The 27955-nt window shown below is 55.6% G+C and overlaps 2 protein-coding genes and 2 long non-coding RNA genes across 4 annotated transcripts; 2 read left to right on the top strand and 2 right to left on the bottom strand.

Annotated features, from left to right (window-relative positions):
- Window positions 1–165: 165 nt before the first annotated feature.
- Window positions 166–4071, bottom strand: HOXA11 (homeobox A11). The gene is made up of 2 exons (XM_079785959.1): window positions 3343–4071; window positions 166–1965 (listed from the first exon to the last, which is right to left on the bottom strand). The coding sequence occupies exons 1-2, from the start codon at window positions 4052–4054 to the stop codon at window positions 1733–1735; spliced, it is 945 nt and encodes a 314-aa protein (XP_079642085.1). The 5' UTR covers window positions 4055–4071; the 3' UTR covers window positions 166–1732.
- Window positions 3874–8554, top strand: LOC307108194. Its single transcript, XR_013814289.1, has 4 exons — window positions 3874–3991; window positions 4109–5469; window positions 7478–7795; window positions 7885–8554. It is a non-coding gene; the product is annotated as an uncharacterized lncRNA (long non-coding RNA).
- Window positions 8555–11817: 3263 nt separating this feature from the next.
- On the bottom strand, window positions 11818–19035 carry HOXA13 (homeobox A13). Its single transcript, XM_079785594.1, has 2 exons — window positions 18107–19035; window positions 11818–17415 (listed from the first exon to the last, which is right to left on the bottom strand). Exons 1-2 carry the CDS (start codon window positions 19023–19025, stop codon window positions 17171–17173), a joined length of 1164 nt encoding a protein of 387 aa, XP_079641720.1. The 5' UTR covers window positions 19026–19035; the 3' UTR covers window positions 11818–17170.
- Window positions 19036–19961: 926 nt separating this feature from the next.
- LOC307107981 lies at window positions 19962–25452 on the top strand. Its single transcript, XR_013814269.1, has 3 exons — window positions 19962–20098; window positions 20212–20343; window positions 20630–25452. It is a non-coding gene; the product is annotated as an uncharacterized lncRNA (long non-coding RNA).
- The last annotated feature ends 2503 nt before the right edge of the window (window positions 25453–27955 follow it).

Below are 27955 nucleotides of genomic sequence, written 5' to 3'. Positions count from 1 at the left end.
TAGTAACTTGCCCCTTTCCTGGTGTGTGTGTGTGTGGGGGGGGCGGGTGATGGGGTAGACATTTGGCAGTAAAAGGTGAGCAAGGAGAGAAATGTCACACCAGGACCCAATGCTCAAGTTTCCACAGTCTTTATTTTCCTTGTGCCCTGTCGCTTGTATACATGCTGCGACATCCACGATGGGCGAGAACAGAGGACAGGCCAACACTCCTTTACAAGCAGAGCCACCAGACGCATCTTCTTAGCACAGGGAGGCAGGTCCAATGGGCTGGGGCCAGGCTTTCCCAGCTGAGGTCCCCCGACACTGTGGGGCAGAAACACCTCAGAGAAAACCGCCAGCGCTTTCAACATATTGCAAGAAATTAAAAAGACCATTCCCAACACCCTTCCTGCCCCCTCTTACACCCCGGAGGAAATCAAGTAATGGCAAAAAAAAAGTATTCAAACAAGATAGGTTATGGTTTCTTTATTTACAAGTCTTTTGAACACCATCCCTGTATGAAGCGTACATTCAAATATTCTTAGCAGTGAGTGAGTTTAACCGTGGAACACTGTAAACAGATAGAGCCTTTAAATATTTTCATCATCTTTTTTCTCTCTCTACATTGCATCTTTTAAAATTCGCTTTGGTTCCTGCAGGGAAATATATATATATATAATATAATATTTATCTTTTAAAATAATCCCAAATCACTCTTCAGCTCTTGGAAGGTTGCTGGAAGCTCCCAAGCTCAGTTCCGGGGCCTTGAAGGGTAGAGTGTGGCGCTGGAACCGGGTGTTTTGGGGGACCTGCGCCCCTCATAGCTGAGGACTGCTGGCCGGGCCGGCTCCTCTGCTGAGCAAATCCAAGCTTCCGTTAAGTGTGGCAGAAGCTCTGCCAAGCTGCTGCGCTCCACAGGCATTTCCTGCAGAGATGTAGGGGCCAGCGCCTGGGCACAGCCTCTCTGCTGTCTGATGTCTTCCACCTTGGGGAATAGGATACTCTGCAAGCAGGCTTTAGGCCTGCCTGGGCAGAGGCCAGGGCGAAGACCCTCTTGGCCCTGAAACACTAGGTGGGCTGCAGGAGGCAACTGCTAAGAAGCTCAGGATTGAGACAGTGCGGTGAGTGGCGAGGAGGAGTGGAGGGCCACTGATGCCACCTGGAATCGTAGGTTTTTGGTTTCCCCTCAAGGACCAGCAGCCCTCTCCCACCTCATAGTCATCTTAGTCCAGTCACCTTTCATGTTGGCTCTGGAGAGCAGCCCCATTCTGGACATCTAGGAACCCTCCCCTTTCCTCCTGCTCCTGTCCCCAAGCTGAACTGGTTTTGGAGATGGACTAGCTTCTTGATGCAGGGGCTCTGGGGGGTGGGCAGGCTCCAAGTGGAGGGTCCTGGGTGGGGGGGGGGTCGATCCCCAGGGGGGCTGGCAGGGGGCCCAGTCCCTGGTGGAGACCACACCCAGCCTGAAGCTCCCGCAGTCTCCAAGAATGAACCACCAGGGGTCCCAAACCATTCATCCTAGTTGATGCACAATTCTCTGAATCCAATTATTGTCAGGAATCTTAACCACGGATGCCCAAGAGAGTCCCGGGCCGCCTCCTTTGAGGCTGTCTCCCTGTACTGGCCCCTCTCTTGCACACCTCCTCTCTTCCAAAGTCACCGCGTGGTGTGCCTTGACCTTGTCAAGGGCAAAATCCGCATATAATCTCCCGTGTATGAAGCCCCCCAACCCTGATTCCAGCTGGCGGGAACCTTAGAGGAGTGGGTTGGCCGAGTAATACTGTAACCGGTCTCTGTTAATTTTTTTCTCCTTCATCCTTCTGTTCTGAAACCAGATTTTGACTTGCCGGTCGGTGAGGTTGAGCATGCGGGAGAGCTGCAGGCGCTTCTCTTTGTTGATGTACACGCTGAAGAAGAACTCCCGCTCCAGCTCCCGGATCTGGTACTTGGTGTAGGGGCAGCGCTTTTTTCGGGTGCGCTGGCCACCTGTGGAGGGAGGAAGAGGCAGGAGTGAGCCAGGTGTGGGGGCCGCGACCCACCCCAGAGCCCCCGAGAGGAGGAAAGGGGCTGGCCCCAGGGACTGGAAGCCCTGCCCAAGTGCCTTCAGGGGCTCCCCAGACCCCTGCCTCAGGCTTCTCCTGTGGTCTGGGGACTGGATGCAGGCGGAGGCTCAGCCCCAGATAAAAGCCAGCTCCCTAGATAGGCCCCCAGGGAGGCTGCTGAGGCTGCCTCCAGAGCGGAGCGGAGGGCTCCTCGCAGCAACAGGCAAGTTTGAGCCGGGAGGCCGCTTTCAAAGCAGCCGAGTGGGGGTTGCCGGCCGCCTCCAGCCCGGCCAGACTAAACAAACAGCCACCCGAGGACATGGCACCTTCCAGCACCTGGGGGCCGGTTGGGAGGAGGCTCTGAAGGCAGCCCCAGCCCCAGTCTTCCCCCTCAGTAACATCTGGGGAGGCTGCCGGCTCTTTGTCAGCCGGGGTCCGGGCCCTCGGCTCCTGGCTCCTGGGCCAGCCTCCTGGCTTCCGAGGTCAGGAGAAGGCGGCGGGAGCCCCTGCCCTGGGCTTCTCAGAGCCCAAGGCCACACAGCCATCCTGGTCCCCCCAGGGCAGGGCTGCTTGTTTAGATGGGGTGCAGGGAAGAGGGGTTCCCCAAGCTTCGGGAGGGCAGGCTCCACTGGCTCCCCCCCCCCCTTTTGGGTAAACCTCCCTGAGACCTAAAGAAAAACCCGCTTTTGACAGACCCGACAGCCATTGTGAGTAACAAGCGGTTGGACAGAAGGCGGCACGTAATTGCCACCGCGCGGGAGGAAAATGGCTTCCTTTGGACAAAAAGGCCAACTTTGGGTTAATTTGTTTCTGTTAATATATTGCTCGAGCTAAGCGGGCTATTTTATCTGTGAAACACGCTTCCAGCGCCATCGTTAAACAGCGATGCCTTTGAATCCCGGCCCGGCCTTGGAGAGCCGGCGCAACACATGGTTTTTATAAAAATCTCCGGATTACCTCGCTATCAAAGGCTCCCGGAGCCCTCGCAGGGGGAATTTACAGGCGCCCACCTCCGGCTCCGCAGCCCCCGCGGGCCCCGCGCGGGGTCGCGCTGCCGGGCTTGGGCGCGGAGCAGGGGAAACGGGGGGAAAAGGGAGGGTGTTTGTTCGCAGGCAGGCCCTGGCCGGTGGGTATTTCACGGCCAATTTCAGCACTCGCCACGTGATCCCGCCTTTTATAACGAAGTTTTGTTGGGGGAAACCTAAAGGCCCTTCATAAACCTTATATGCTTATAAAACAGCATATAAAAATTTAACAGCGGCGCTGCGCTAGGGTTCCAACTCCCCTTTCCTACGGCGCACGGCCCTGCCTTTATACGTACTGGGGCCGCCGGCCTTGTCCTCAGTGTGGCCGGAAGACGACTCGGGGCTGCTGCTGCTCTCGGGGCGCCGCCGCCGCTCCTTCTCCTCCGCCGCCGCCGCCGCCTCCCGGCAGCCGCCGCCGCCGCCGCCGTCCGAACTTGAAGTTGCCGGCGCGCCCGTGGCCGCGGCCGCCGCCGCCGCGGAGGTCGCCGCGGCCGCCGGGGGCCCCTTCTCGGCGCTCTTGTCCCCGGGGTAGTCGGAGGAGGCGAGGTTTTCCGTGGTGCCGTAGGCCGTCTCGAAAAACTGGTCGAAAGCCTGCGGCAGGACGCCGTTCCTGCCCACGGTGCTATAGAAATTGGACGAGACGGCGGGGGTGGGGTGGTGGTAGACGTTGGCCGAGCTCTTGGCCAGCACGTCGCCAGGCACGCCGGCCGCGCTGGGCGCCTGCAGGCAGTCTCTGTGCGCGAGCTCCTCGGCGGCGTAGCAGTGCGCCAGGTTGCCGCGGGGGTGCCATTTAGTGGCGGGCTCAATGGCGTACTCGCGGAAGGTCACCTCGCGCACGGGTTGGACCTGGGGCAGGTTGGAAGAGTAGGAGTATGTCATTGGGCGCGAAGACGGGGTCTGGGGCAGAAAAGAAGGGAGGCTGGAGAAATCTGGACCGGAGACGTAGTAAGTACAACTTGGCAAATACATGTTAGAGGAGCAGGGACCACGCTCATCAAAATCCATCATTGGCTACCTTGGGCTCTCCGCGGTAGCCGAGCTTAACATGATTCTCCACTGCAGCTGCCTCTTTGAAGCGGATCCGTGAAGTAGAAATTTGGAGACGTAAGCTGACGTGGAAATCTATCCCCATCCTTAGCAGGGAGGTGCTGGTCATGTGACCCGATGTTGAAATTGACAAGCTGCGAGCTAGTCCGGGCCTTTTTTTTTTTTTTCTCTCTCTCTCTCTCTCTTTCCTTTTTTTCCCCCCCCTCTGCCCTCCCTCCCCGGTTTCCTTTCTTTGTAGCTACCTCAGGGGAAGCAACAGATCGTCACTCGGTGTTCTCACCGAAAGCACGTAATCGCCGGTGTAACTCATGTTGGCTGGGGGGCCTCCCGGCGCGCGCGGCGAGGCTGGGGTGCGCCCCAGTGCGCTCAGCGGCACGGTCCCGGCCCTCCAGCGCGCCGAGGGCGGTGAGAGAGCTCCACTCCTGCCACCCGCCTCTCCCCGGGTGGGTGAGGGGTGCCCCGGGCTGGGGGTGGCCGGGCGGGAGCTCGTCGCTGCGTGTCCCGTGCGCGCTCGTGGTGGAATCAGTCCGCGGGGAGGATCCTGTTCGCGCGGTCTTCTCCGCTGCGCCCCCCCCCCCCACAGGCTTGCTCTGGGAGCCACGGCTGCCTCCGACCCTGGCCGGACCCCCTTCGGGGCCAGGGCAGGAGGCAGCCGTGGATGTGCCTGCCTCGTGGCTTGCCCGATTTGCACGGTGACTTGATTACACGCTCGCATTCATGGTCACTTCCGAACCGCTTTAGTGCCTTCCGTCCCTAAACCGCCAACAACCGGGGCGGCTTCCCTCGCGGTTTGTCAGGGATCCGCAGGTCCCGGAGGGCCTTCGTCTTACCCGGGATCCACCTCCCCTCCACCCTCCCGGCCGGCCTCCTCACCCCACCCCCTGTCCTGGGAGAAGCCCCCTCCTCCTCGCTGCCGGCCGGGGTTCCGAGTCGCTCGGAAGCGCCCGAGGCGCGGGGGCTGCGCAGCCGCGCTCGGGTCTGCCCGCCGCCCGGTCTTCTAAAGCTGAGGACTGGGGAGCCGCGCGGCAGAGGCGAGCCTGAGCTGCTTCAGAGGCGGTGACATCCGAGGGGTGTCCTCCTAGGCAGGCTGCACCTTGGGGGGCCCGCCCGGCTGCGAGGGAACTCCAGGGCTGTGGGGCCAGTGGGGCCAGTGAAGAGGGAGCGAGGGCCAGGGAGCGGCTGAGAAAGGACTAACGTGCCTCCTCTCCTTCCGCGCAAAGCGTGAAAGCCGGGGATGTGCGGGGCAGAAACTCAGAAGGTTCTGCGCTTTCCGGCTCCTCATCCCACGGAAGAAACACACTGCAAAGGAAAGAGGTGTGCTCCCCAAACTCGCAGCACCTGGGGTGACAGGCCGCCTGGAAAAGGCTAGGTTCAAGGTAAAGATAGGAGACCGAGGCCATAGGGGCTAGTGTGAGTCTCGTTTTCTTGGGAAGAGGAGAGAAAAAACACTGATGGTGGAAAGTGATCACCATCCTGCAGGGTTGAGTGAATAGTGCTCGGGAGAATCGAAAGAAGAAGTAGATTCGCTAGGCAGGGCCGGAGCTGGGAGGGGCCGCCCCAGGCCTCCCCACACCTATCTTCTTGGAAGAAGCTGGATGTCGCTGTAGCAAAGTCGAAAATTAAAAAGAATAACCTTTTCCCTTTCCCCATCCAGGAAATAGCTGAAGGTATTTATATATCTTGGGGAGATTTAGCGTATAAACTCTAAGATCTTTGGTATTTAAGTGTCAACATCGATTTATTTATTTATTGCTGAGCTGACTGTAACTGACTCAATAACAAATCTAATCATGTATTGCCCTGGAAAAGGAATATTCTCATTATGTATTTTCTCCAAATGATGGCTCAACATTGCATTTGAATGTCCGCTGTAAATATCAATAATATGGAGTAATTACTCTGTAGTGGAGTAAACTAATTTATTAGCATTAATGTTTATGTGGCTCCTACTCCCCTCTTTTACAAGGGTAGCTTATCACAAATCATACTTCGCAGGCACATTGGTTTAATGAACTCTTTATTCCGGGTTTGCTGCAAGAACTTTCATGCTCCTTGAATCTCTGAGAACTGAGCTCAAAATTATTTGTTCATCTCGAGCTTGACATATCTGTGCACGGTGGCTTGTGCAGAGGGCAGTAACGGTGTGAGGGAGAAGGTCTGGTGGGAAGGAAGGTTATTGGGGAGAGGCAGCTTGAGACCTCTTCAAGCTGGGAATCACAATTATGGGATTGCCCTACAGCAGAAGAAAAAAAGAAAGAAGGAAAAAAGAAACACACCAAAAAACTTTGATTTCCAGCGCGACCAACAAGGCAAAAATATTTATTTCTCTACAGCATCTCTTTCTTGGAGGCGTCATAGAAGAGGGGGAAGGAGAGGTTTTCGAATAGCAGTATTTGAGCCATTCTCCGGCTGGATGTTGGCTCTCCCAAACTCTCTCCCAACAGCCCACCCAGTCCCCGCCACCCCCACCCCCACCCCCACCCTGGAACAAAAGGAATGCATGAGGGGTTTCAGTGACGGTGCCCTAACAAAGGCGCCACCATTGAGGGGCTTGCCCCGCCCCTGGGTGAAGGCAAACAAATTCTTGCACTTGTATTAGGGCTTTTAAGACTATAATTGAACCTGGGGGCGACTAGGGGAACCGAAAACAGTGCTAGACAGACCGGGGGTTTTATAGCAGTTTTGGCAGTCAACTTCAGCTTGTGCCGGAGCAGACCGGCTGCGGTGGCCCGCCCGCGGGGACGCCAGGCTGCCGCCCCCAGCTGCCTGCAGCCCCTCTTCTAATTAGCCCGGTTTCCCTTGGTGCCAGGGAGTAGGGGTCCCCACAGGAAGGTCGGTATGGGGCTGTGCTCTGTTCCACATAACCAATGCCTCCGGCGCCCTTGAGAGCCAAGCCGAGAGGGTGCCGCAGGTCTGGAGCCCATGGGTGTCTGCAGGAGACAAAGGCGAATTCCCCAGGAAAGGCTGGAGCAGGGGACGTGCTCCGGGAGTGGCCGGCGGGGCAATTGGAAGGGCTGGACAGAAGCGGGGTGCCGGGTGGGACTTGTCGCCTGGAAGGGGGCATGTAGGGGCGCTGCCTGGAAGATGATGAGGGCAAAGGCTTTGGTGCCAGGAGAAGGGAAAATGCATGGAGTGGTGAATGCTTTAGCTCCCCAGCAGGGACAGGATGGGGTTCTCAGATCCCCAATGCTGTGCACTGTTCCCAGCACCTGCCCCTCTTACCCAGAACATAATGACTGTGTGACTGTTTGGTGGTGGGTGGGTGGGTGGGGGGTGAGGGTGGGCGCAGCTCTGAGGATCAGGCCAAACCTTGGGGAAGCAGGGGAGGCAGAGCTGCGGGGTTTGGACTTTGCTCTAAGCCTAATTGACTCTTCCGCTTTGTAGGAGGCCCCACAGCAGAGCTGAGCCCACCCGACTCCGGGGAAGACCTAGCAGGGGCTAAGGCCGCCCTGGAAGTCCAAGTCCGAGTTGCATTTCTCGAAGAGGCTGAGCCAGGCAAAGCTGTAACCTTGGCCCTGGAGACTGGTTTCCCATGAGCTGTTCTTTTTCAAGAGCTCCACAGCGCGGAGCCATCTCCAGAAAACAGTCCTCAGCGCGTATTTCCTTTTATCGTCAACCCGGAGCCCCACGGCAGCTAATGCAAGAGGCCAAAAATGTTTTGGAGGAAGAAAAACAAAGGCAGGAAGTGGCGGCGGACTGACGGTGCGTGTGTGTCTGCGGAGAAGGGAGGGAGCCGTTTCAATCTCTTGTTTTTCCAAACTTCTCTTCTTGTTGTTTTTCCAAACTTCAAGGTCTAGGCAGCCCTCGCAGGGCCGGCCCCGTTCGCTCCCCGCGCAACGTTTGGAGATGGCCACCCGGAGAGGAGAAGGCTGGCGCCCGCGCCAACCTCGTCAGGCGGAAGTGGCTAACGAGGAGATTTGCGCAGAAAGCAGACCAAGCCTTTCCAAGGCTCGTTTGATTTGGGCCTAATGTTGGAGGGGGTAGCTGGGGGTTCTGCAGCGCCTCCGGATCCTCCTAGGGCGGGCTGAGTGCGCCCTGGCGGTGATGGGGTAATTCGTGCGCCCGCGCTCCACGCGCCTTCCTAGGCGGCATGTCGGAATAAAGTGTGTCCAGGTGCCTCTGCCCAGCACTGCCGCCTCCGCTTCTTCTTGCAGCCGGTGCGTCTGGGCGGCAGCTGGAGGGCGGTTGTTGGCGGTGCCTGGGATGGGGCGGCCTTGGCGCGGTCAGCGCGCACCGGGACAATGTGAGGCCTTTTCGCTGGGACTGTTGTGCTGGGGGTATTTCCAGCAATCATTCTAGGGACGGGAGCCCAAATGACTGTCACTTGATAGGTGGCTTAACACCCGCTCACTCCTAGGGAGGACGGAGCTGGGGGCAGGGAACACCTCCACACTCCGGTGTTCCCAACCCCAATGGGCCCTGCTGCTAGGCTGCCTTCTTCTTTCTTGGGACTGGCTTGGGCACCAGCAGTGACTCATTGTCCCCCAAATCTGAGAATCCAACGTCCCTAGTGCCTGCACTTGCAACCCTTGGACTGCTCTGTGCCTAGTCCGTAGTGTGAATGCCAATACCAGGATGCGCTCACCCCATCCCCACCCTAGCCAGTCGAGTCTCTTTGCACCTACTGCTCGCCTGTCTCCCGCCCTGCCTCTTTCCAGCCCCGTTTCGCCTTCTTCAGTTTCCTGCCTCTTCTGATGCCTCTCATAGGCTGAGCAAGAGCTGAGGTGCCACTGGAGGGCACCCAATACTCAAGCACAGAGAAGGGGATTGTTGGGTTCCAGATTCTTCCTCATTTCAGGCCTCCTCCAGAGAGATCTATCCGAACTGGATTTCTCACCTTCCTCTGAACACTCCATCCCAAGGCCCGACCTGGTCCTCTTACTCTCCCTCCCTTTCTTGCCCGCTCTTCTGCCTTCTCTTCTTAGGACCCAGCTACTGCTTTTCTAGACCCAGCAGTCCAGGCTGACAGCCGGCCTGGGAGGAGTCAGGCCCGCTTGACAGACAGAAACTCTCTCCCAAAGACCTGCAGTCATTTATCTGTGGATCACTGATGGGCAGCACCAATTTTTTTCTTCTTCTTGCTGGTCTGAGCCTCTGCCTTCCTCTATACTTAAGTGTCACACCTTTTTCTAGAAAGCTACACCGAAGACTATTTCAACCCCGGTGACCATGCTGCACTCAGGGGCAAGAGCCAGCTGGAGGACCCAGGGTGGAAATGGCCACAGTATTCTTTGGGGGAGGGGGAGGGGTTCGAGGAGGCCAAGCCTCTACCAAGAACTCTCTCCTTCCCAGTGGGAGGTATCCTGGCTGGAGGCATGTTCCTCCTCCTTGGTGAGCCTGGGAAAGGGGCCCTTGGTTAATTGGCAGATCAGAGCCAATCTATCATTTCCAGGTGCTGTCTGGAGGCGGCGCTGAGGCGGGCCCTGAGGCTGAGATGAACTATCAGGAGACTCCTTTCTGTCATTGCTAGGTGGAGGCTGGGGTTAATTTATCCCTTTGGCTTGGCAAGGCACCCCACCTGTCCACAAGCTCCTCTACCCTTCCCAAAAGAACAGAGACAGGTAATGCCTTGAACTTGGCCTTTTGGTTGGTTCTGACCTACAGGTTCAATCATCAGAGGTGCCTAAATATCTGAAGTCCTTCTCCTGGCCTCTAAGGGGTGGGGCATAGGGCTCAACTGAAAGCCTCAGTCACCCAAACAATCTGGTTATTATTTAGTTTAGTGGATCCAAACTGATGGGAGGAAGAGGGCTACTTTCTTTGAGAAGAACTATTATTTTTACTGTTGTGTACTCATTAGAGATATGCCCCTACCAAGTGGGAACAAATGGGATGCGGGGGCGGGGGGGGGGGGATTTTGAAGGGCAAAGTCCATGTTCTCAGCGTGTGCCTTCCATTCTCCCTGGAGCTTCGGCTCAAACGGGTTTCCCCAGCCGATTGTGTCTGCAATAAAGGGGACAAATGAGGGCGGCCCAACCAGCAGGTCAGCTCTGGCCTGGAGTCTTGGTCCCCACAGTCGTAGCCCACAGGAGACAGCTCCTCCAGCTCCTCTGTTTCTACTCAGCCACAACTCATGGTTCATATTCCAGACTTGAGAAGGGCGAGCCCCAGTCCAGGCCAACCCTGCCCTAAGAGTCTCCACCACGTGGCCTGCAAGGCAGTTCTGCGATGGTACCCGTCCACAGGCAATCTCTCCAGTGGCTAGTGTCCCCTCAAGGCCCTGCTCCACCAAGCAGCCCTAGAGAGAAAACCCAGCTGTTCTGTTTTCTGTGGGGACAAAAAGACAAGTCTGATTCACCTGGAGCAACAAGCCCAGCGGCAGACCAAACTTACACTGTGTGCTGACCGCTGACTGCTGGGCCTGCTGTGGTGACCTGCTTCAGGCAGGCCATGACAGAAGGAAGGGGCTCGCACCCCTCAAGAACACAGTGAGGGGGTCTTGGGGCCCGAGATCAGAGGTTTTTACCTTTGGCAAAATGCACCTCACTTCTTGGCCCAGGTTTTAGGCAGAAGAGGAAGGGCATCAGAGGTCTCGCCAAAGGCCTGCCACGCATTGAGGTTGCCAGCCTGGACTCAGGGACCTCAAAAAAGGCTCCCAGCAGGGTCCTTGCTCCCTCATCCTGTGCTGGGCCCAGTTGACCTGATGGCCTTACCGGTCCCTTGTTTCTACGGAAGTTAAGGACTCAGAACCCAGATCCAGCCCTGTTCAGCCTCTCCACCTTGCAGGCGCTGCTGCCTCTCACCAGGGCGAGGCCTCACGGTCTCAGCCTCCTGGACCCTGCTCTTCCAGGACTCCATGTGGCATAGCCCGGGCCACCGCTGGCGGCGGGGACTTTTCAATAGGGCTGCGGGGATGGAGAGAAAGAACCCCTGCCCCCCAGTCCTGGAGCCCAGGCCATCAGAACCTGCTTGCCGCCGGCCAATCGTGCATCCCGCGCCTTCATGGGGCCGCCGCCGCTGCCACCGGCCCTGACCGTGGAGGCGGCCATGGCGCGGAGGACTTGACCTTTGCGGCTGACAGGGAGGTCGCTCTTTGAGCAGAAGGGAGGGGGGTTCGGCTGTTTCCAGCTTCTCCCACCCAATAGCAGCCTGGACAATCCTCCCCTGCAGCACCGCTCACCCCCACCCCCCCCTCCATTTCGTGCCGGGTCCGCAGACCCTCAGCCTGAACAAAGCCCCCAGCAGGGCTCTCACCACCTCCTTTTCGAGCTCCGGTCCCCAACTCCCGAGGCCAAAAGGCTCCTAGTAAAAGCCAAGCAGCCCAAGGCCCTCCCCAGCGCCCTCTTCTCTCGCTGGACCCCACCCGCCCTCAGCCAGCGCCAGGGACAACTGCGGGTGCCAACCGGCCCCCCGGGTCGTGCCAACTTTGCGCGCGCGGGGTCCTGGCCTCGGGCTGCGGGCGGCGCCGGGCCGAGCGGAGCGTCGCCGAGGCGCGGGGCGCGGCCAGGCCGGCGGCGGCCTCCGGGCCCAGGCGGAGCCCCGCGGCTGCCCGGGCGCCAGGATTTGGCTGCTCGCGTCCACGACGTGGCCCTGCGCGCCCAGCTCACTCTCGCCCCCTCGGATCTCACCCCACCCCTCGGCTCCTCGGAAAACGGAAGTATTTGGTAGAGAAAAACACGGTTTCTTCTCAGCCCGTCTCAGCACCCCTTTTAGAGAAAATGCTGCTGTCAAGTTTTATTTCCCGTTGCAAACAACCTTCCACGCTGCCAGGAATTAAGGCCGGGGGAGATTAAATACCCGATTCTTCTCTTGGGGAGGGAAGGGCGGGGCGGAGAAGGGTGCACCCGCACAAAACATTCGTTTCACTCGGCTCCTCCTCGTCAAATCACGCCCGGGGAGGCCCGGGGAGGCCCGCGAAGGGCCGCTCGGCGGCGGTGACGTCAGCCTGCAGCTGCGGGCGACTCCCCACGCGGATGCCCTGCGCCCCTGGGTCCGCCGGCGCGGGGCTGGGGGTCCCGGGCCTGGACCTCGGCCTGCGGCCCTGGGCGCGCCCGCAGCGAGGCCGGCTTTGCAGGGTGTGAGCCTCCATTTTGAGTAGAGGGTTCAGGGACCGGCGTGGAGGGGTTTGAGCCTGGACCCTGTCCCCGAGGGGCGCGCTCAGAGCCCGCGGCGGCGCTTCCCCGCGGGCCTGCGTCCCCGCACCCGGGCAGCCCCGCGCCGCCGCACAGCCGCGCGCAAAGGCCTGGCCGCCTCGGGGGTGCCTTTGTCAGAACTTGTGCCTGGGGGACCCCGCTCTTGGGCGGCGACGGGGCCTTGCAGACCTGAAATCGACTGTGGCGGGGCCTTGCCTGCATTCACCGAGACGGTTTTCTGTGCCAGCGTCTGTGTTCTTTCCTTGAAAATCCAATTAAAAAGAGCAAATAGCGTTGCGGCCTTCGTGGGCGGTGGGCAGATGCGCGAGGATTGAAGCAGCCGGATCAGAAAAGCGGGTGTTTTCGGGAAGAATGAAGTCGCCAGCCATTCACCCGGCGGCCCCGCTGGTGAAAACGGATTATTGTGTCCCAAAGCCCAGGCAAAAGGCCCCGCAGGCCTCTTAGATGACGCTACCTTTTCGCATCGGAAAAATGGCATGTGAGCAACTGGCTGCGCGTTCCTCTGCTTCTTGGGGTCTTGGGCTGCTGACACGCCTTCGATCAGCTTTAGAGGAATGCGCGTGAATCAGCGAGCCCCGCCGGCTCCTCCACGGAGGCCCGCGAATCCGAAGGGGCGCCTCCGAGCCCACCGAGGCTACAGCTGAGCAGTCGCGGGGCAGCCCCCGCCCCTCGTCTCCGTGCTGAGCCTCGAGCCTCAAGTCTCCAGAATCCGCAGAGAGGACGGGAGAGGCCGCATCTTCACCACACACACGCAGCAGGGTGTAAGCGGCACGGATTACACGGTGAAATCGCTGTCACTACCCGCACACGCACTATCGCCCTCAGCTGCATTGCACTGCCCCGTAATTTTCAAGAAAACATTTCAACTAGGTTAAAAATTTCTTTAAAATTCTTTCTTAAAATATTTTTTTTCAGGAAAGAAAAAAAAAAAAAAAACAACCACACCGTACAATTTAAATGCATGGCTTCAGCTCTGCATCAGGCATTAATAGCAGTGAAATGAAAAGTGACATTTTACAATCATCCACTTAAAACACCTTAATAAATTTGACAACATTAAGAGCAGATGGGAAAAGTAGGAGTTTTTTTACCCCCTGAATTCCATATGTACAAATTTTAATGGCAACATGACAGGCCATTGCAGGATTTAAAATCTTTGCTAGCTTAATAAATGAAAATGGTGTCTAGGCGTTTGCATATTTACAATGTCTTATTCGGAACGTTTCCCTTTAAAGAAGTAAACTCACATCAGCTATTCAACAGCACTATCCCAGGGTCTGGCGTTATTTTCCCTATAGGGTGGCTGGAATCCTCCTGGATGTCTTTTTTTTAATTTTTTTTCCTAAAGGTTTAGACTAATTGATTTGGGGGCATTAGGGAGCCATCATAATCCAGGCTTACTTCAGGTTGTCTGGTAGGTCCAGGGGAATTTTAAACAAGAGGGGAATTAGGGGAGATCAACATTATCAACAACCATTTTAGAACGAGGAGGGGGTAATTAAAAAAACAAACTCTGAAATATCTTCTGTCATTAGTTTCAAAAACTGCAGAGAGAGAGAAGAAGAAATGACTACTTTACCCAGAGTTCCTGCGGTGGCCATGGCTTGGGAAAGGGGCGGAATCCGCTGCAGTGCTGCTGTTGGCCTCCTTCCTAGGCCCGAGGCTCCTAATATTTCTTACATCTAAAGAAAAATATCCCCGTCAACAGGAGAGTCCCCTTTGGAGCTATTTGTAAACACACAGTTTGATCCAGTCTTGAGGGGGATGTCCCACCACTTGAAACGTTCTGGGCGAAAGTTGTTACTTTGGAATGATGGCAGCTCCTTCAGACATGGAGTGCGGGGGCGCAAAGCTTGGGGAGGTGGACCCGAAGCATCGTTTTTTTCATCTGTTTCCACCAGGAGAGTCCCCAGGGCAGCAACATTTGATTGCACTTCACAAGGCCTTCCCATGTGTATGTTTCAAGACCATGCTGTTTTTGAGGGCAACTTCAGAGATTCTAGAATCCTCCACCTATAAACAAGCTCTACGCCTTCCGGTTGGAGAGGTTTCCATCAGGTGTGAAACCAACCAATATTATTTTCCATAAAATGACGAGTGCAGTCCTTCTGGTCACAATGGCTTTCCTCTGACATGAAAATAAAATTAACCTCAACTCAAAATTCTGCATCAGAAGCCTCCCGGTTCCACTAACATTGCAGTACATCTGTGCATAGCATGGATGCCACAAAAACACGGTACCCTGTGTGTGTAATAAATATGTAAACATACATACGTATTATTTATTACTCTCACCACAGCCCTGATGTGTTGTTAGGGGTCAGAAGCAGTAAATAGAATACTTATTATTATTATCGTTTTGATGGTGGTTGTTCATATTAAATGTATATATTTCTCCCACAAATCAAATGGCAGCTCGGCAAACAGCGGTATAAGACTGCCCACCTCCCAGGAGTAGCACCCAGCTCTGAGCTCTCCAGGATAACTCTCCTTCTGCCATCTGTATTATGGTCATTTTGTAGACATGAGATCTTTAAGCTCTCCATACTGACCTCTTAAGAGGTGGGTTTCTTTGAATTTCTGAAATGTAACTCTAGAACTCTAGAGTTAGTGAGGATTCTGAACCTTTTTATTTGCCATATAGTCTCCCCTATAGCTGTAATTAGGACGGTAGACCACCTTGGAGGGTGAGGGCCGGAAAATAATGGTTATTTAAGAACACCTCTTAGATTGTAACAAACATGTACAGCTTTAAAGGAGATCTGCAGAAGTCTGACGCAGAACAAGTCACTACGAAAACAACTTGAACTTAGCCATGAAAGAAAAGGAGAAAACTTCATCATGTAAAGTACATTTTGCACCTCAACTCTAGAAATTACCTTAAATTACAACATCTCAGGTCATCAGTAATTAATGATACTATATCTGTACAGATTCTACAAATGTATATATAAATACAAGCACTGGTAGGCATATATGTATACACATATATGATCTATATTCACATTTGTACAGACACATGTATAACTTACATATATTCAAATTTGCTCCATCTGGAGCCAAAGAAATGAGCACTAAATCTCGAAGGAGTCAAGAAGGTAAGACCTTTTGATTCCCCTGAAGCTGAAGAATTACAAGGAAGCTTGTCAACGCGAGGTGGCGCCCTTGATCTACTAATCCAGCCGAGGCCAATTCATGAGCTGTCAAAAGTCAAGGTCACAAATTGTCTTTTTTCGTCAAGGTCAAGGTTTAAGGCCTTTCCTAGTCCTGTCATTTCAACAAATATCAAAACCTGCCCTCTCCGACGCATGCAGACCCAACAGCAGATTTTAAAATACAACAGCTTGCTATCGCTGATACTAAACAACTGGTTTTCATTTTCTGCAGGGAGCCTGAGAATTTATACTATCTCTTCCTCCTTTCTTTTTTCTCCTTTTCAGAATCCATGGCATTTTAACCTTTTTGAAGCACTTTTCTAAAATTTTAGGTTTTTAGTTATAAGGGACTTCTCCCCTTGCTTAAAAAATTGTAGGGGTGGAAAAGCTAAATAGAAAAGAATGGTCCTTGGTTTGTGTAGGACAAACCTGCTCCTTTTCTTTCTGTGCAGTGCACGTTTAGCATGGGAAAATAATGAGTATTTCCTTCAGATTTTAATGGCAGTGACTACTTTATTAACATAATTAACACCACTATGGCACTATCTACAGGTCTAAGGTTTTGGTAATTACTCTTTTTAGTTGAAATATTTGGAAAGCAGGTGCACAAATACATTTTCACAGTGTGCTGAATGTCTTTATTTACAAGATAGCATTTTATAGTGAATATGAACAAATGACTGTGCTGACTGAAATAACTGCTTGATTAAAAGTGTGCTGTGAAGATGAATTCCTAAACTTTCTAATGCGGTCTCATAACACAATAAACAAGGAAAAATATGAATCCCTTAACAGATCACAATATAGAATGTAAACATCTAAATGTTTCGGGGTAATGGATTTTCATTCCAAGTTTTCCAAAAAAGAAAAATCATTTCTTCTGCAATATCTTTAGTAAATATTGGGAAACAGCAATTTAAATGAAAAAAAAATTTAATTATATTTAAAACCAAGTCCACCATGTTCAGGTGGCACCTCTTAGATCTCGAGATCTGACATAAAGTGAATTCTGTGAATTGTCTGATGTTTTGAATATTTTTTTTAAAAATGAGGTCAAATCCTTTGGAAAGTAAATTATATCAGGGCAGAAAACATAGTCGAAATGCTACAAAATATGCTTGTGATAAGCAAATAAAGATTATTATCAGAAGGACATTCCAAACTTGGGGTTCCCTTACAGCCTCAAAGGCTCAGCTGGTTGTATTACTACCAAGACAAATGATCCTGGGAAGACCTTTCTCTCCCTATCTCCCTTCATAGAAAATAGTCCACGATCATTATTTCAGTACCTTCTTCTCTTCCCCCCTCCAAATCTATACATGACATGTTCTGCAGAATATACAACAATGGTAGGGTTTCAACTAAGATTTACCTGAGCCGTCACTTTACATGCAAAGGGGATGGCGATGGCGAAGGACAAGCAGATGTTTACAACAGCCTCTTGCTTTTGCAACCAGTTTTCGGATTATTGCCATATAACATAATGTCCTAAAATATAACGGTCACATAAATACTTACAAGATTTCAGTAAATGCGTAATTTATCTGAAAATGCATATTTGGGGGTTGACATTTGACACCAGAGTTTGTCATTTAATGGTCTGGTGGGGTTGGCGGAAGAACTGGCAGTCTTTACCATTGCTTAAAGTTTTAAAATAGTTGATTCCACCAAGGAGAAAGAGATTCCCCCCTCAGGAAAGCGAAATGCCAGTGTCTCTCTTTCTCTTTCCCATTCTTCAGTTATTATTAAGCATTATAATCATGATCTGGGTAAAGCCATGAGTTCCGAAGCATTTCTTCAAGTCGCCTTCTTTCTCCACTTTTAATCCATTAACTCGTGGTCTTCAGTTTGTTGATGACTTTTTTCTCTTTGACCCTCCTGTTCTGGAACCAGATTGTAACCTGCCGCTCGGAGAGATTCGTGGTGGCCGATATACGCCTCCGTTTGTCCTTGGTAATGAATTTGTTTGTAGCGTATTCCCGTTCGAGTTCTTTTAATTGCACCTTGGTGTAAGGGACGCGCTTCTTCCTCCCCCGCCTGTAGGAGCTGGCGTCTGAGGGATGAGAGACCACGTCTGGAAGACAAGGGAGAAGGCAAGTTACACAGGGAACGCAGGCCAGGACACAGGGGACAGCTTGATCTGAGCTCTCCGCTTTGCAGCGCACTGCAAATCCAGCCTTTGGCCCAAACCTGGAGGGTCAGTGGGGAGAGTGATGAGTTCTGCACTGAAGTGGAATTACCCAGGACTCCAGTGACCGTCCCAGCCAGGCCAGCAGCGCGCCAGGGTTCCCGTGATCGCCCGGCCTGCAGGCCCACACCTTAGCACTGGGCTAAGGGGACAGCAGTTGGACGCCTAGCTCCTCTCTGTATTCCCCAACCCCTAACACTTGATGCTTCTACAATGAACCCCTTTCTGAGAGAATGGAATACGGGTAATTTAGTAAACCGTTTCCAGGTCAATTTCCCAGCTTTAAGTCGATGTCAAGGGCTGGGGAGGGCGGGGCACAAAGGGAGAAGGAAACCAGCCTGGGTCCCCATAAGTTATTCCACCCTTCCCTCAACCAGGGAGAGCCAGGAGCCAGCCCCACTCCAGGGCGGTGCGCGCAGCGCCAGTCAGCGGGGCCGGGCTCCCCAGGGTGCAGCGCCGCCGCAAGGGCAGGTCGGGGAGAGACAGCAACGGGGTCCCAGGGTGGCCCGGGAGCAAGCGGAGGAGAAGCTGGAGCAGAGCCGGAGGACCAGAGCTGAGAAGGGGGGGCGCCATTTACCGGGCAGAGTGGACTTCCAGAGGTGGGGAGGCTGCGCCTGCTCTTTGGGGCAGTACATTTGGCCGTTCCAGCCGTTGGGCAGCGCCCAGGGCTGGTAGCTTTCCATGGGAAGACCCAGGGGTTCGTGGCGAGACTCGCCAGGCCCCCCGAGGCCAGGCACCACCGGCATATCCAGGTAGCCAGGCACGGGCTGGTGGTGGTGGTAAGGCCCGGGCGCGTAGCCCTGGTGGTAGAAGGCGAACTCCTTAGCGCGGGAGCTGAACTCCTCGGCCGCCGGGCCGGCGGTATCCATGTACTTGTCCGCGAAGGCGGCGGCGGCGGCCGAGGCGGGCTGCGCACACGACTTGATGGCGTTGGGGTGCGGGCCCATGCGGGCGCACGGGTAGTAGCCGCTGCCGAAATAGCCGTAGGGCAGCGCCGCGGGCCCCGACGAGCTCTGCGCCGCCGCCGAGCAGGGACTGCACTGCTTGGCCGCCTCGGCTCCCGCCGGGCCCGCCGGGCCGGGCCCTCCCGAGGACGAGGCAGCCGCGGCCGCTGCGGCGGCGGCGGCGGCAGCGGCGGCGGCGGCGGCGGCCGACGGGGGCGCCTCCCCGGGCGCGCTGCTGTAGGCGGCCGCGGCGCCGGGTGCCAAGGGCGCCGGGTGCGCCATCAGGTTGCGGCACTGGTTGGCCGCGGCCGCGGCAGCTGCCGCCGCCGCCGCCGCCACCGAGAAGTTGCCCCCCGCGGCCGCGGCTGCCGGGTGGGGGAAGCCCCCGCCCCCGGCCCCGGCCGCCGCCGCCGCCGCCGCTGCCGCCGCCGCCGCCGCCGCCCCTTCCATGTTCTTGTTGAGCTCGTCGGCCACGAGGCCGCCGCCGTTGTCGTAGAGGAACATGACGGTGGGCTCGATCCAGCGGGGGTGGAGGAGCACGGAGGCTGTCATAGCCCGAGCCGCATGGAGAAGACCCCAGTGGCGCTGTTTTAAAAAGCCCCCAAGAAGTGAAGAGCGCGCCGCGCCGGGCCGGGGCCCGAGCGAGGGGGGCGGATCGCGCCCCGCGGGGTCGCGCCAGGCGGCCGCCCATTGGCCCGCCCCCCTCCGCTCCGCCCCCGGCGTATGCAAAGCGGGCGGCTCCGGCCCCGGCCCCGGCCCCGGCCCTGCGCGCTGCACCCGCGGTCCCCGCCGCCGCCCGCGAGGTCCCCAGCGCCAGCGGCCGGGCACCGTTCGCCCAGGGGAGAGGCCGGCGCCGCGGGCGGGCGGTGCAGTGGGGAGGGAAGGGCGGCCTCCTCGCCGCTCCCCTTCCTTTCCCTCGTCCCCGTGGGGCTCAGAGCCGTGTGAGACGGGGAAGGGACAGGGACGTGCTGTGGGGTGGCGACCTGAGGCGGTGGGGACAGGTCAGGTAAATCTGCGGGGTCTGGGGATGGGATCGCAGCGAGGCACAGGCCAGGCAGGGCGTTTCTTGGGGCCGCAGGCGCTGTTTTCTTTTCAGGTATCTCCGCGTCTTTCATGGACACGAGCGCTTTCCGCTTGGAGAGCTTGGCGATTTGGCCCTCTTTCCAGGGAAACAGTGGCTGGGCGGTGGCGGATGCGCCTGGCTCCTGAGTCCCAGGGCGTTCCACTGGGAAGCTTGGACTGCACTTAGGAGCTCCTTCCCCTTCCTTGTCCACCGTGTCGGCGGGCAGTCTCCTGCACTCACACTCAGAATGACCCATCACATCCACACCGACACACATCCAAGTGCACCCTGGTCACACATTCACACGTATGCATACAGGCTGTTCCTCACGGGGCACCCGTAACAACTCTTCCTTCTCCAGAGACTGGGAGGTGGGGAGAGAAATTTGGGTGCCCGGTTTTCCAGGGCTCCCACGCCTCCAGCCAAGCTGGCCAGTCCTGGAAGGAGTTTAAGAGAAGCAGGCTGGTGGGATGCTGGTGGGGTGCTGACTGGGGCTCAGAAGAACCCCCCTTCTGAGGCCTGACTGAACTTCATAAAGCCTGGGCAGGAGCTGACTCGCCAGGTACCTGGGCACTCCTTCTCTCACTCTGTGCTGGGACAGGAAAAGGGGGTTCTTGGGGACCCCTTCATGCCTTCCCCCCAAGTAGGACTGAGAACACTGTCTCCATCATGCAGAGTGCCCAGTCCTCCTCCACCCAGGAAGCAGCCCGAGAAGCCCTCCCCCTGTGCCTGGGGAGCGAGACCCTTTTCTGAGGGCCCGGTGGTGGGAAGTTGGTGCTGGAAGAGCCAAGCAGCTGCCATCATTGGGTGAGGAATTCTGGGGGTCTTGTCGCTTTGGAAGCACATGCTTCTATTTCCCATTGTGGAGGCTGTGATCTGGTCAGAAGCCCAGAAGGGGAACATGCATTCAAAGTGAAAGTGGGCGCATTCCACAGGAACGCTACCATCCCTTCCACCCCAGGTGGGCTGCTGAGCTGCCAGGCTGGGACCTGCCCTCTGATCCCAGCTTGCAGACTCAGCCCTAAACTCGGGGCGCTTTGAATATCCCCAGCCGCTGCAACCCCACTCCCACCCCGCCTCTCTGCTCTCTAAGGCTCCTGGTTGTCCTGCAAGGTCCAGACCAAGAAGGCTGGGCTCCGGCTTTTATCCATTCCGATCTCCAGGTTTGCCCGGACCAATGTAAGTGTTGCCCAATAAAACCTTCTGTGACCCCCCCTCCCACCCCCTTCACCATACACACAACCAGTGTGTCCTTTCCCTGCTGCCTTAGCTCCGGGTAAATATTGATTTGCCCCCAGTTTACCTCCTCCCTGTCTGTCCATTTGCAGACTAAAACACCGGCCTCTGTAGGGACCAGATTTTTGTGTTACTTTCCGGGGCCTTTCCCCCCCTTCCTTCCTCCGAGTGGCATAGTAAAACTCGCGGTGACAAAGAGGCAGGGTAGGGTTCAAGGCCCCAGTTCCTGACGACTTGAGGGCTATTTTACATACGGGTCAGACAGGGCTGGAGGCCAAGGTCAAGTTGAAAGTTGCAGTCTAGCCAATCTGAGAACTGCCAGGCGAGCCTGGAGACCCAGGCAGCTGTGAAAGGCCCACCGCCCATCTCCCCTCACTCTTGACTCCTTTCTTTCGGAATTCCCGTTTCTGGCTCTGTTTGCTTATGGAGCAGTTTTTGCTGCCTTTGTGGAGTTTCTCGGGCGGTGTTTACAGACGCTTCTTCTCTGCCTCCACCCTGCTCTTGGCGCAAGCTTTCCAGCCTCTTCTGTTTTCTAGCCAGACCTGGAATAACGAAAACACAGCCCGGGGAGCCCCCACCAAGCCGGCGCCTGTGCCAGCTCACCTCTGGCCATGGCGCAGCTGCCGGTGCACGCAGCGGCCAAGGCCAAGGCCAGCTCCACATTCCTCAATCCCTCTCCCCACTTCACCGGAGACCCAGCCCTGCGTGCAGAAGAAGGGCCCCCGCTCCACAGACTGCCAGAGCCGACTGGTCTCTCCTCACCAAAAATGGTGAGACAGGATGCTGAGGAGCCCGAGCGAGCAGGTTTGTCTGGGAGGGACGGCGCTGGGGAAAAGCTTTGGGTTGCATCTCAAATTAGGCTTTTGTACTTGGTGGTTCCCCCCCCCCCCCCCCGCCAGGGAAGGGCTTCCAGTCTGATCTATTTATTGAGCTTTGTGGTGGCTCTTTAGTGATTAACTTATCCGATCATTTCTTAGTTCTCTATCAACTTTCAAACACTCTCCAGACATGGTTACTTGGAGGGAGGCAATCTGTGTTCCTTCCCTTCATGTCTTGGATCTCAATATATGAAATGGTTGTTCTATCAGGCAAGTCAATGGCGTCCTGGCATGCCGTCACTGTTTTTAAAAGTCTGCAGGCTCCGTTAGACATAGAGTTGTAGCCACTCACCAGCGGGGATGGTTTATAGCATTTGAATGAGCTCCGTGAATAATTTTGGGTCTCGGTTTCTAGGATTTCTACGCCCTTTGAAGCAAGAAAATCTCTTTCTCTCCCCTTCTTGTCCTTTGTCAAGGGGCGTAAGAGATTTGTGAATGGTTCCCAACACCATTTCTTAGCCTCTCAGCCCTCCAGGCAGCCACCACACTGCCTTGCTGTGGAGAAAGAAGGGTTGCAGGGCAATGAAGAACTGGAGGGTGCCCTGGGAAGCAAGCGCAGAACCCCCGCGCGCTTCTCCTTTTTCCCAACAGCAAGATCAAGACTCTTGCCTGCTCAGCTAGTTGGTCCTGACCCTCTGCTTTTCCGTTTTTGTTTTTTTGGTGTCTACTAGACTCGGTCAGGACTTCCTATGGGATTGCAGAGAGGTGCTATCCACTTGGACCCTGGCAATAACAATGTCATCCCTTTGTGAGCTAGGTTAAGGAAGCCAGGGCACCCGATGGGATCTGAGGGAGGAAGTGGCTCCTTGAGCAAGAGGGTGGCAGGGGTGGAGGTGCGCCCAGATGTCCCCCCAAGGGGGCCCTGACTAGGCAGCAGGGGCCAGATGGGAGGGCGGTGGCCGGCCAGGGGCTTGGCCTTTGTTCCAGGAGCCAGACCCTTTCTGTTGCCAGACCCTTGGCAGGCATGGCTTCTGGCCTCTTAGGGTCAGCCAGGGTGCCTGTGGGCCTCGCTATCCTGGAGCCTCCTGCTGAAGAAAGAGATCTTGGCTGTTTTTTTGGGGGGGAAGGGGGACGGTGGGGGACTCCTTACCAGCCTGGGCCATGGCGAGCTGGGCTCTCGGGGTTAGAGGAGAAAAGGACAAAGGAGAAGGGGTTTAATCGAGTTTGATGTTCACTAGCAAATGAAATTTACCTGCTCTCACTCTGGCCGGGAGGAGGCTGTCAGACTGCTCCCGGGCTCTCCTCCTCTGCATCCAGCCAGCACTGGGATAAACATTCCTCGGTTGGTTTTAAAGACACTTTGTATTTCAAGATATTCATGTGTTTCTAATGTATCCAAGCAGCTTTACGAGCGAGCGGCATTTGCAGAACATCTTAACCCTCTCTCTCCCACGGCAGGAGGGGTGGGGTTGCAGAGATAATGGCAAAGGAAGAAAGCTATGGAGGGGGAAATGGCAGAGGAGCCGAGGCTAGCTTAGCGGGAAAGAGAAAGAGATTTTGGGGGGAAACAACTGAACAGGAAAGAACCCGGAATCTGCAGTCCACTAGACCACCTGGGGAAGAGGCAAGAGTAGGGCCATTCTGGTCACAGTGGGCTTTGTGGGGTTCCCCACCCTTATTCCCACCCGGGTGAAAGCTGCAGTTGTTGTTTTTTGTTTTTTTTTTAAAGGAGAAAGGTAAGTTCTGAAGAGACCTGAGCTGAAGCTGGTCAGAGGGCAGGGCAATGACCTATCCTGAGTCACTTGCTCAAGCTTTGGTTCTAGATTTTTGTGCATTGGAAGCATTTATGAAGCAGCAAAAGGCCCGAGGCTGGGGGGACAGTTTTGGACGCTGGGAAGGCATTTGGCTCCGTGGGGACCCGAAGCTAACAGTGAAAATGGAAGTGCAAGCTCCAGGGAGACCCACACAAACAGCACTTGGCCATTCAGAGCCCCTCACCCCGTGGATTTTGGGGACAGCAAGTTTGGGGAGGAGCAGCTCTCCAGATTGGGGGGGGGGGTCCTTCAGTGCCAGGCCTGCCAGGCCACCGGTGCACAGCGCCTCGGAAAGGAGGTGGCAGGAGCCCAGGGAAGACCTCAGTTGCAGTGTTGTTCTCAGAAAGTCCCTGAGCAGGGAGAGGGACGCCCCCAACCCCCCCGACCCACCCAGCTCCTCTGCACAAGGCCAGCCAGCGCACCCAGACACCCCCCTCCCCCGTTGGCGCAAATTGGGTGCGGGACGCCTTCCCGCCTCTGAGACCGGCCGCCCGAGGGCTCAGGGAGGCCTGGGGGTGATGGTGAGGGAGCGCTGCCCGCCCCGACGGGCCCGCCGCCGCTCTGCCCTGGGCTGGACCTGGGCGCACAGCCTCCGGTCCAAAGACCAGGGCAAGCGCCCGACGCAGCGGGGCCTGGGGCAACGCTCGCCCGAAGGAGGAATCGTCTTCTCGAAGATCTCAGCTGGTCGCTGGACTCGGACCCACGCCCTCCAGGGAGTGAGCTCCCCGTCACTCGGCCGAGGAGGCCGAGGAGGCCGGCGGCTGCGACGTGGAGAGGCCCAGAGGTCTCTGTCCCGAGGTTATCTGTGCCCTCGCCGGCCTCCACCCCCATCCTAGTCCGATGCTCCCGCCCGCAACAAAACAGGAAACCAGCGCCGGGCTTCGGATTCATTGTGTCAACAAACGTACAGGAGACGTCGGAGCGTCTGCAGGAACCGGGGGCCTTAGGCTGAGCCCGGCCCGCGGAGTCCCGGCTTTTCCCCGCGGAGAAACCGGTGCAGCAGCCAGGCGCCTGGGCCCGCGTGAGTCCCTCTGTCCTCCAACCCTAACGCCCTCCTCCTCCCCCCACGTCCCCGAGCCGGGTGGCGAATTCTTACTGCTGAGAGCCACCGCAGGAGGGAAACTCACCAGCGCGGCCCCGGGGACGGGGAGTCAGAACCGAACACAGAGGTGTGAGCCCACGGGCCCCAGCGCGTTCCACGCTGGAGTCACAACGCGTGTGCCTCGATGTGCACACGCAGAGTCACACGTCCAGGGCCCACGCACAGTGGAAACGACACCCGGCGTCACGTGGGTGAAAGCCAGGCATCCGTCCGGAGGAGAAATGGTTCTCCCTGTCGGACCAGCCTGGTGACATACTTGGGGTGGCTGGCGTCTCCCTGCCCAGTCTGATATTTCCTCCCACTCCCCGTCCCCTCCCCAAGCGGCGGTGTAAATACACCTGTCCCCGGTGGCGGGCCGGCCCCCGACGGGCGTTTACCTGGTCCGGGTGTTCTCCCCAGAAACTCCGGCTGGCTCCGGGGCCGGCGCGGAGCCCACGGGGTGCGGACGCCGCTCAGGGCGCAGTCGCAGCTCCTTTGTCCTGTTGCGCCGGCCCCGCTCAGCCCAAGGCTCAGGGAAACGAAGCAGCTCAATAAAAACTTTTGATATTAGTTTTTATGGGTATTTGCACTCTGGTCCGAGGAGCTGAGTACGGAAGCTCCGTTAATCAGCGCCACAGCCTCGGGTTGGGATGCTCGGTTTATGGGCTGGGGAAGGGAGATGGCCGGAAAGAGAGCTTGGGGATGGCCGGCTGATGCCGGAGAAATGAAAAGGGGGCAAGGTCGTTTTCCGTTCTTGAGAAACAAGGTTAAGGGGGTCCCTCCAGGTGCTGCCCAACTGGGCTGTGTTTTTATTTGAGCCTCCTGGCAGAAATAATTTTTCCACCTTTGCCTAATACAACACTTAAAAAAATACCTTTATTATGGAATTTGCCAAATGCACGCAAAAGTCGAATGAACCCCTATATACCCAACTCCCACTATTATCATTCTGTCTTTCGAGTTTCATCACCCACGTCCACTTTTTTAAAAAAGTGTTTTATAAAACATTCTAGTTGGGAGCCGAATCATTCCATTCTCAACTAGGGTTTTGAGGATAAACTTCAAGGTTGAGCAAAATTGCTCCATAAAAAGGAATCCTTCCTATGCTGAGGGTAAGAGGTCAGTGTGTTTGAACTTGAATTGTTCTGATCACAATCTAGAGAGAATTTAAGGGTCCACCCCAAAGGGATCTGGACAAAAAGGGGGGCTGGGGTGTGAGGCATCTTGCTGGAAATTGTATGTCTCTTCTTTTTCAAATGCACATACAGGGAAACGCATGCTACCCTCCTGTGCGTTATCCTTTACTAGAAGATTTCTACTGCTGCCTCAGGGTTTGGGGAAGAGATGGAAACCATGGCTCAGTCCTCCCTATGTCCTCAATGGACATATATTCCCTTCTTGTTGGACAAGCAGCAGTGTTGTATTTCAGCACACCTCTTCCCCTGGTGGAAACCAAAAAGAGATTTCTAATGATTAAGCCAGGAAGGGAGCATTTGTCAGAATTCATAGCCACCACAGTTTTCAAAAAGAAATGCCGTCCAGTGTGCTTTCTTAAAATCTCCTCAGCGGTAATAGATTTTTTAAAAAAATAAATAAAATCATTGTGGTTTATTTTGTTTTAATTCAGTGGTCTGATTGACAATGAGCATAATCCTCCCCAGCAATTTCTGAAGTGTGGTTGGTTTAACGAAAAGCCTTGGCAACTTTAGAAAGCAAAAAGGCGAAAGTGAAAAATAGCAAACCATTGAATCTGACCGGTCCCACCCCCTTCATAAGTTCGAGCCCCACTCGTCTGAGAGGATATTATTTGTCAGCCTTTCTGAAGTCAAATGTTGGATTATTTTGCATTTGGATGGGTTATGGTTCCTTAATCACCCCCCCCTTTTTTTTAGGCATTGTTAAATACCTGGGATGCTCTTATGCTAATATGTGCTAATGTAGCCGCTCATCACATTAGAAAAGAGCTATTTGGCTAAACTCCTAAGGAATGTGTAAATTAAACAAGAGAGGTACGTGCACAGAGGTTACATCACTCTTGAACAATTCCCACTGCACCCAGCAGGAGCCCCTGGAGTTGCTGCCCGAGTCCCTGCCCTGCAGCCTGAGGGGCATCAGCAAGATTGATCCCTATCAGGGCTTTGGGCACAGCCGCTTCTTCGAACAACTGTCATCTCCTGACTCCAGGATGGAGTTCACCACAGGGCTCCGGTCAGGGTCAGGCTGGGGACTGCAGAAGTGAGATGATGCCATCACAGAGAAGCTGGGAGACTCAGAGGAAGAGAGGGGTGGGAAGGCAACAAACAAGAAGCAGAGAAAGCATAATTCCCCACAAAAAGTGAAGCCAAGGCAGCCCGCGGCAGGCCTGTTTTTAAAGCTCTGCAGAAACTCCTTCTCTGCGGAAGCCTGTTCGCTGAAGAAGCCTGGCTGGGGCCCCGCTGGCGAGGAGCGGATGCTTAGGCGGCAAGCCTCCCTGTGACTTCTTTCACTGCACAACAATCATCTGTGATTGGAGAAAGCGTTTGGAGTCCAGGATTCAATGTGGGCTTGAACTTCTGCCCACAGAGAACCCACGCAAGGCATTCTGGCTGCTATCAGCTGTCCCGGCACAGGTCTTGAGCCCGACTTGGGACAACCAACGGAGCCTGCTAGCAATTACGCGCTCTCAGCCACGTTTAAAAAGGCCATATTTCTTTGCATTTCTAGGACCTAATGTGGGGTTATGTCGGGTCATGGGACCCTTGGCTGGTGCAAAGTAATTTGATGTCATTGAGAGCAAGCAGACTCGTTTGTCACCCCGAGGAGTAGACGTCCCCACAGGCCTGAGGTGGGAGCAGAGCAGAGCTGGCTGGGTCCAATGCTGGCTTAGCTAGATGGGCAGGGAGGGGACTTCCTGGGGGGGGTGTGGTGGCGGAGGGAAGCGAGGGGGCCAGCTGTGCTCCAAGCATGCACATCAGCCCATGGAGCTCCTGTGGGACCCTGACTGCCCCAGGCCCTTGGATCTCAGGTTCATCTCCTACCGAACCCAAAGCTCAGCTTTCCATTCCCCGAAGTTCAAGTTGGCTAACGCAGCTGCCGGCTTCCTCCCATCCCCACGCACCACTGCTCCAGCGGTCGATACGAGACTCAGTAACAGCTAGGGAGCCTGCCTACCTGTGGGACAAGAGTCACCCCAGCTGAGAGGTGACAAAGAGGAGTGGGCAGAAGGGGCCAGAACCTTCTATCCCTTTGGGGATGGGCTTTGGTGTGTGATAGGTCTGGCTAAGCATCTTGGGCTTCAGGCATTTGCCCAGAATGGCCACATCCACTATTTCCAGTTACTTTCAGTTTTATTTTTTCTTGGGGTGGGGTGGGGGGCGGGGAGGATGTAGAAAAGTGGTCAGAGGATAACAGAAAGCCAAAAAAAAACGAGGGCTCATGAGCTCGCCTTTGAAAATCAGGGAGGGGCCAAGCCTAGAGTATGAGGAGGTGTG

The sequence above is a fragment of the Cnephaeus nilssonii genome (genome assembly GCF_951640355.1).
Source record: "Cnephaeus nilssonii genome assembly, chromosome: 12".
Taxonomy (NCBI): Eukaryota; Metazoa; Chordata; class Mammalia; order Chiroptera; family Vespertilionidae; genus Cnephaeus; species Cnephaeus nilssonii.
The sequence above is the reverse complement of the archived record's forward strand: the minus strand, read 5'-3'. Positions and strand labels throughout refer to the sequence as shown.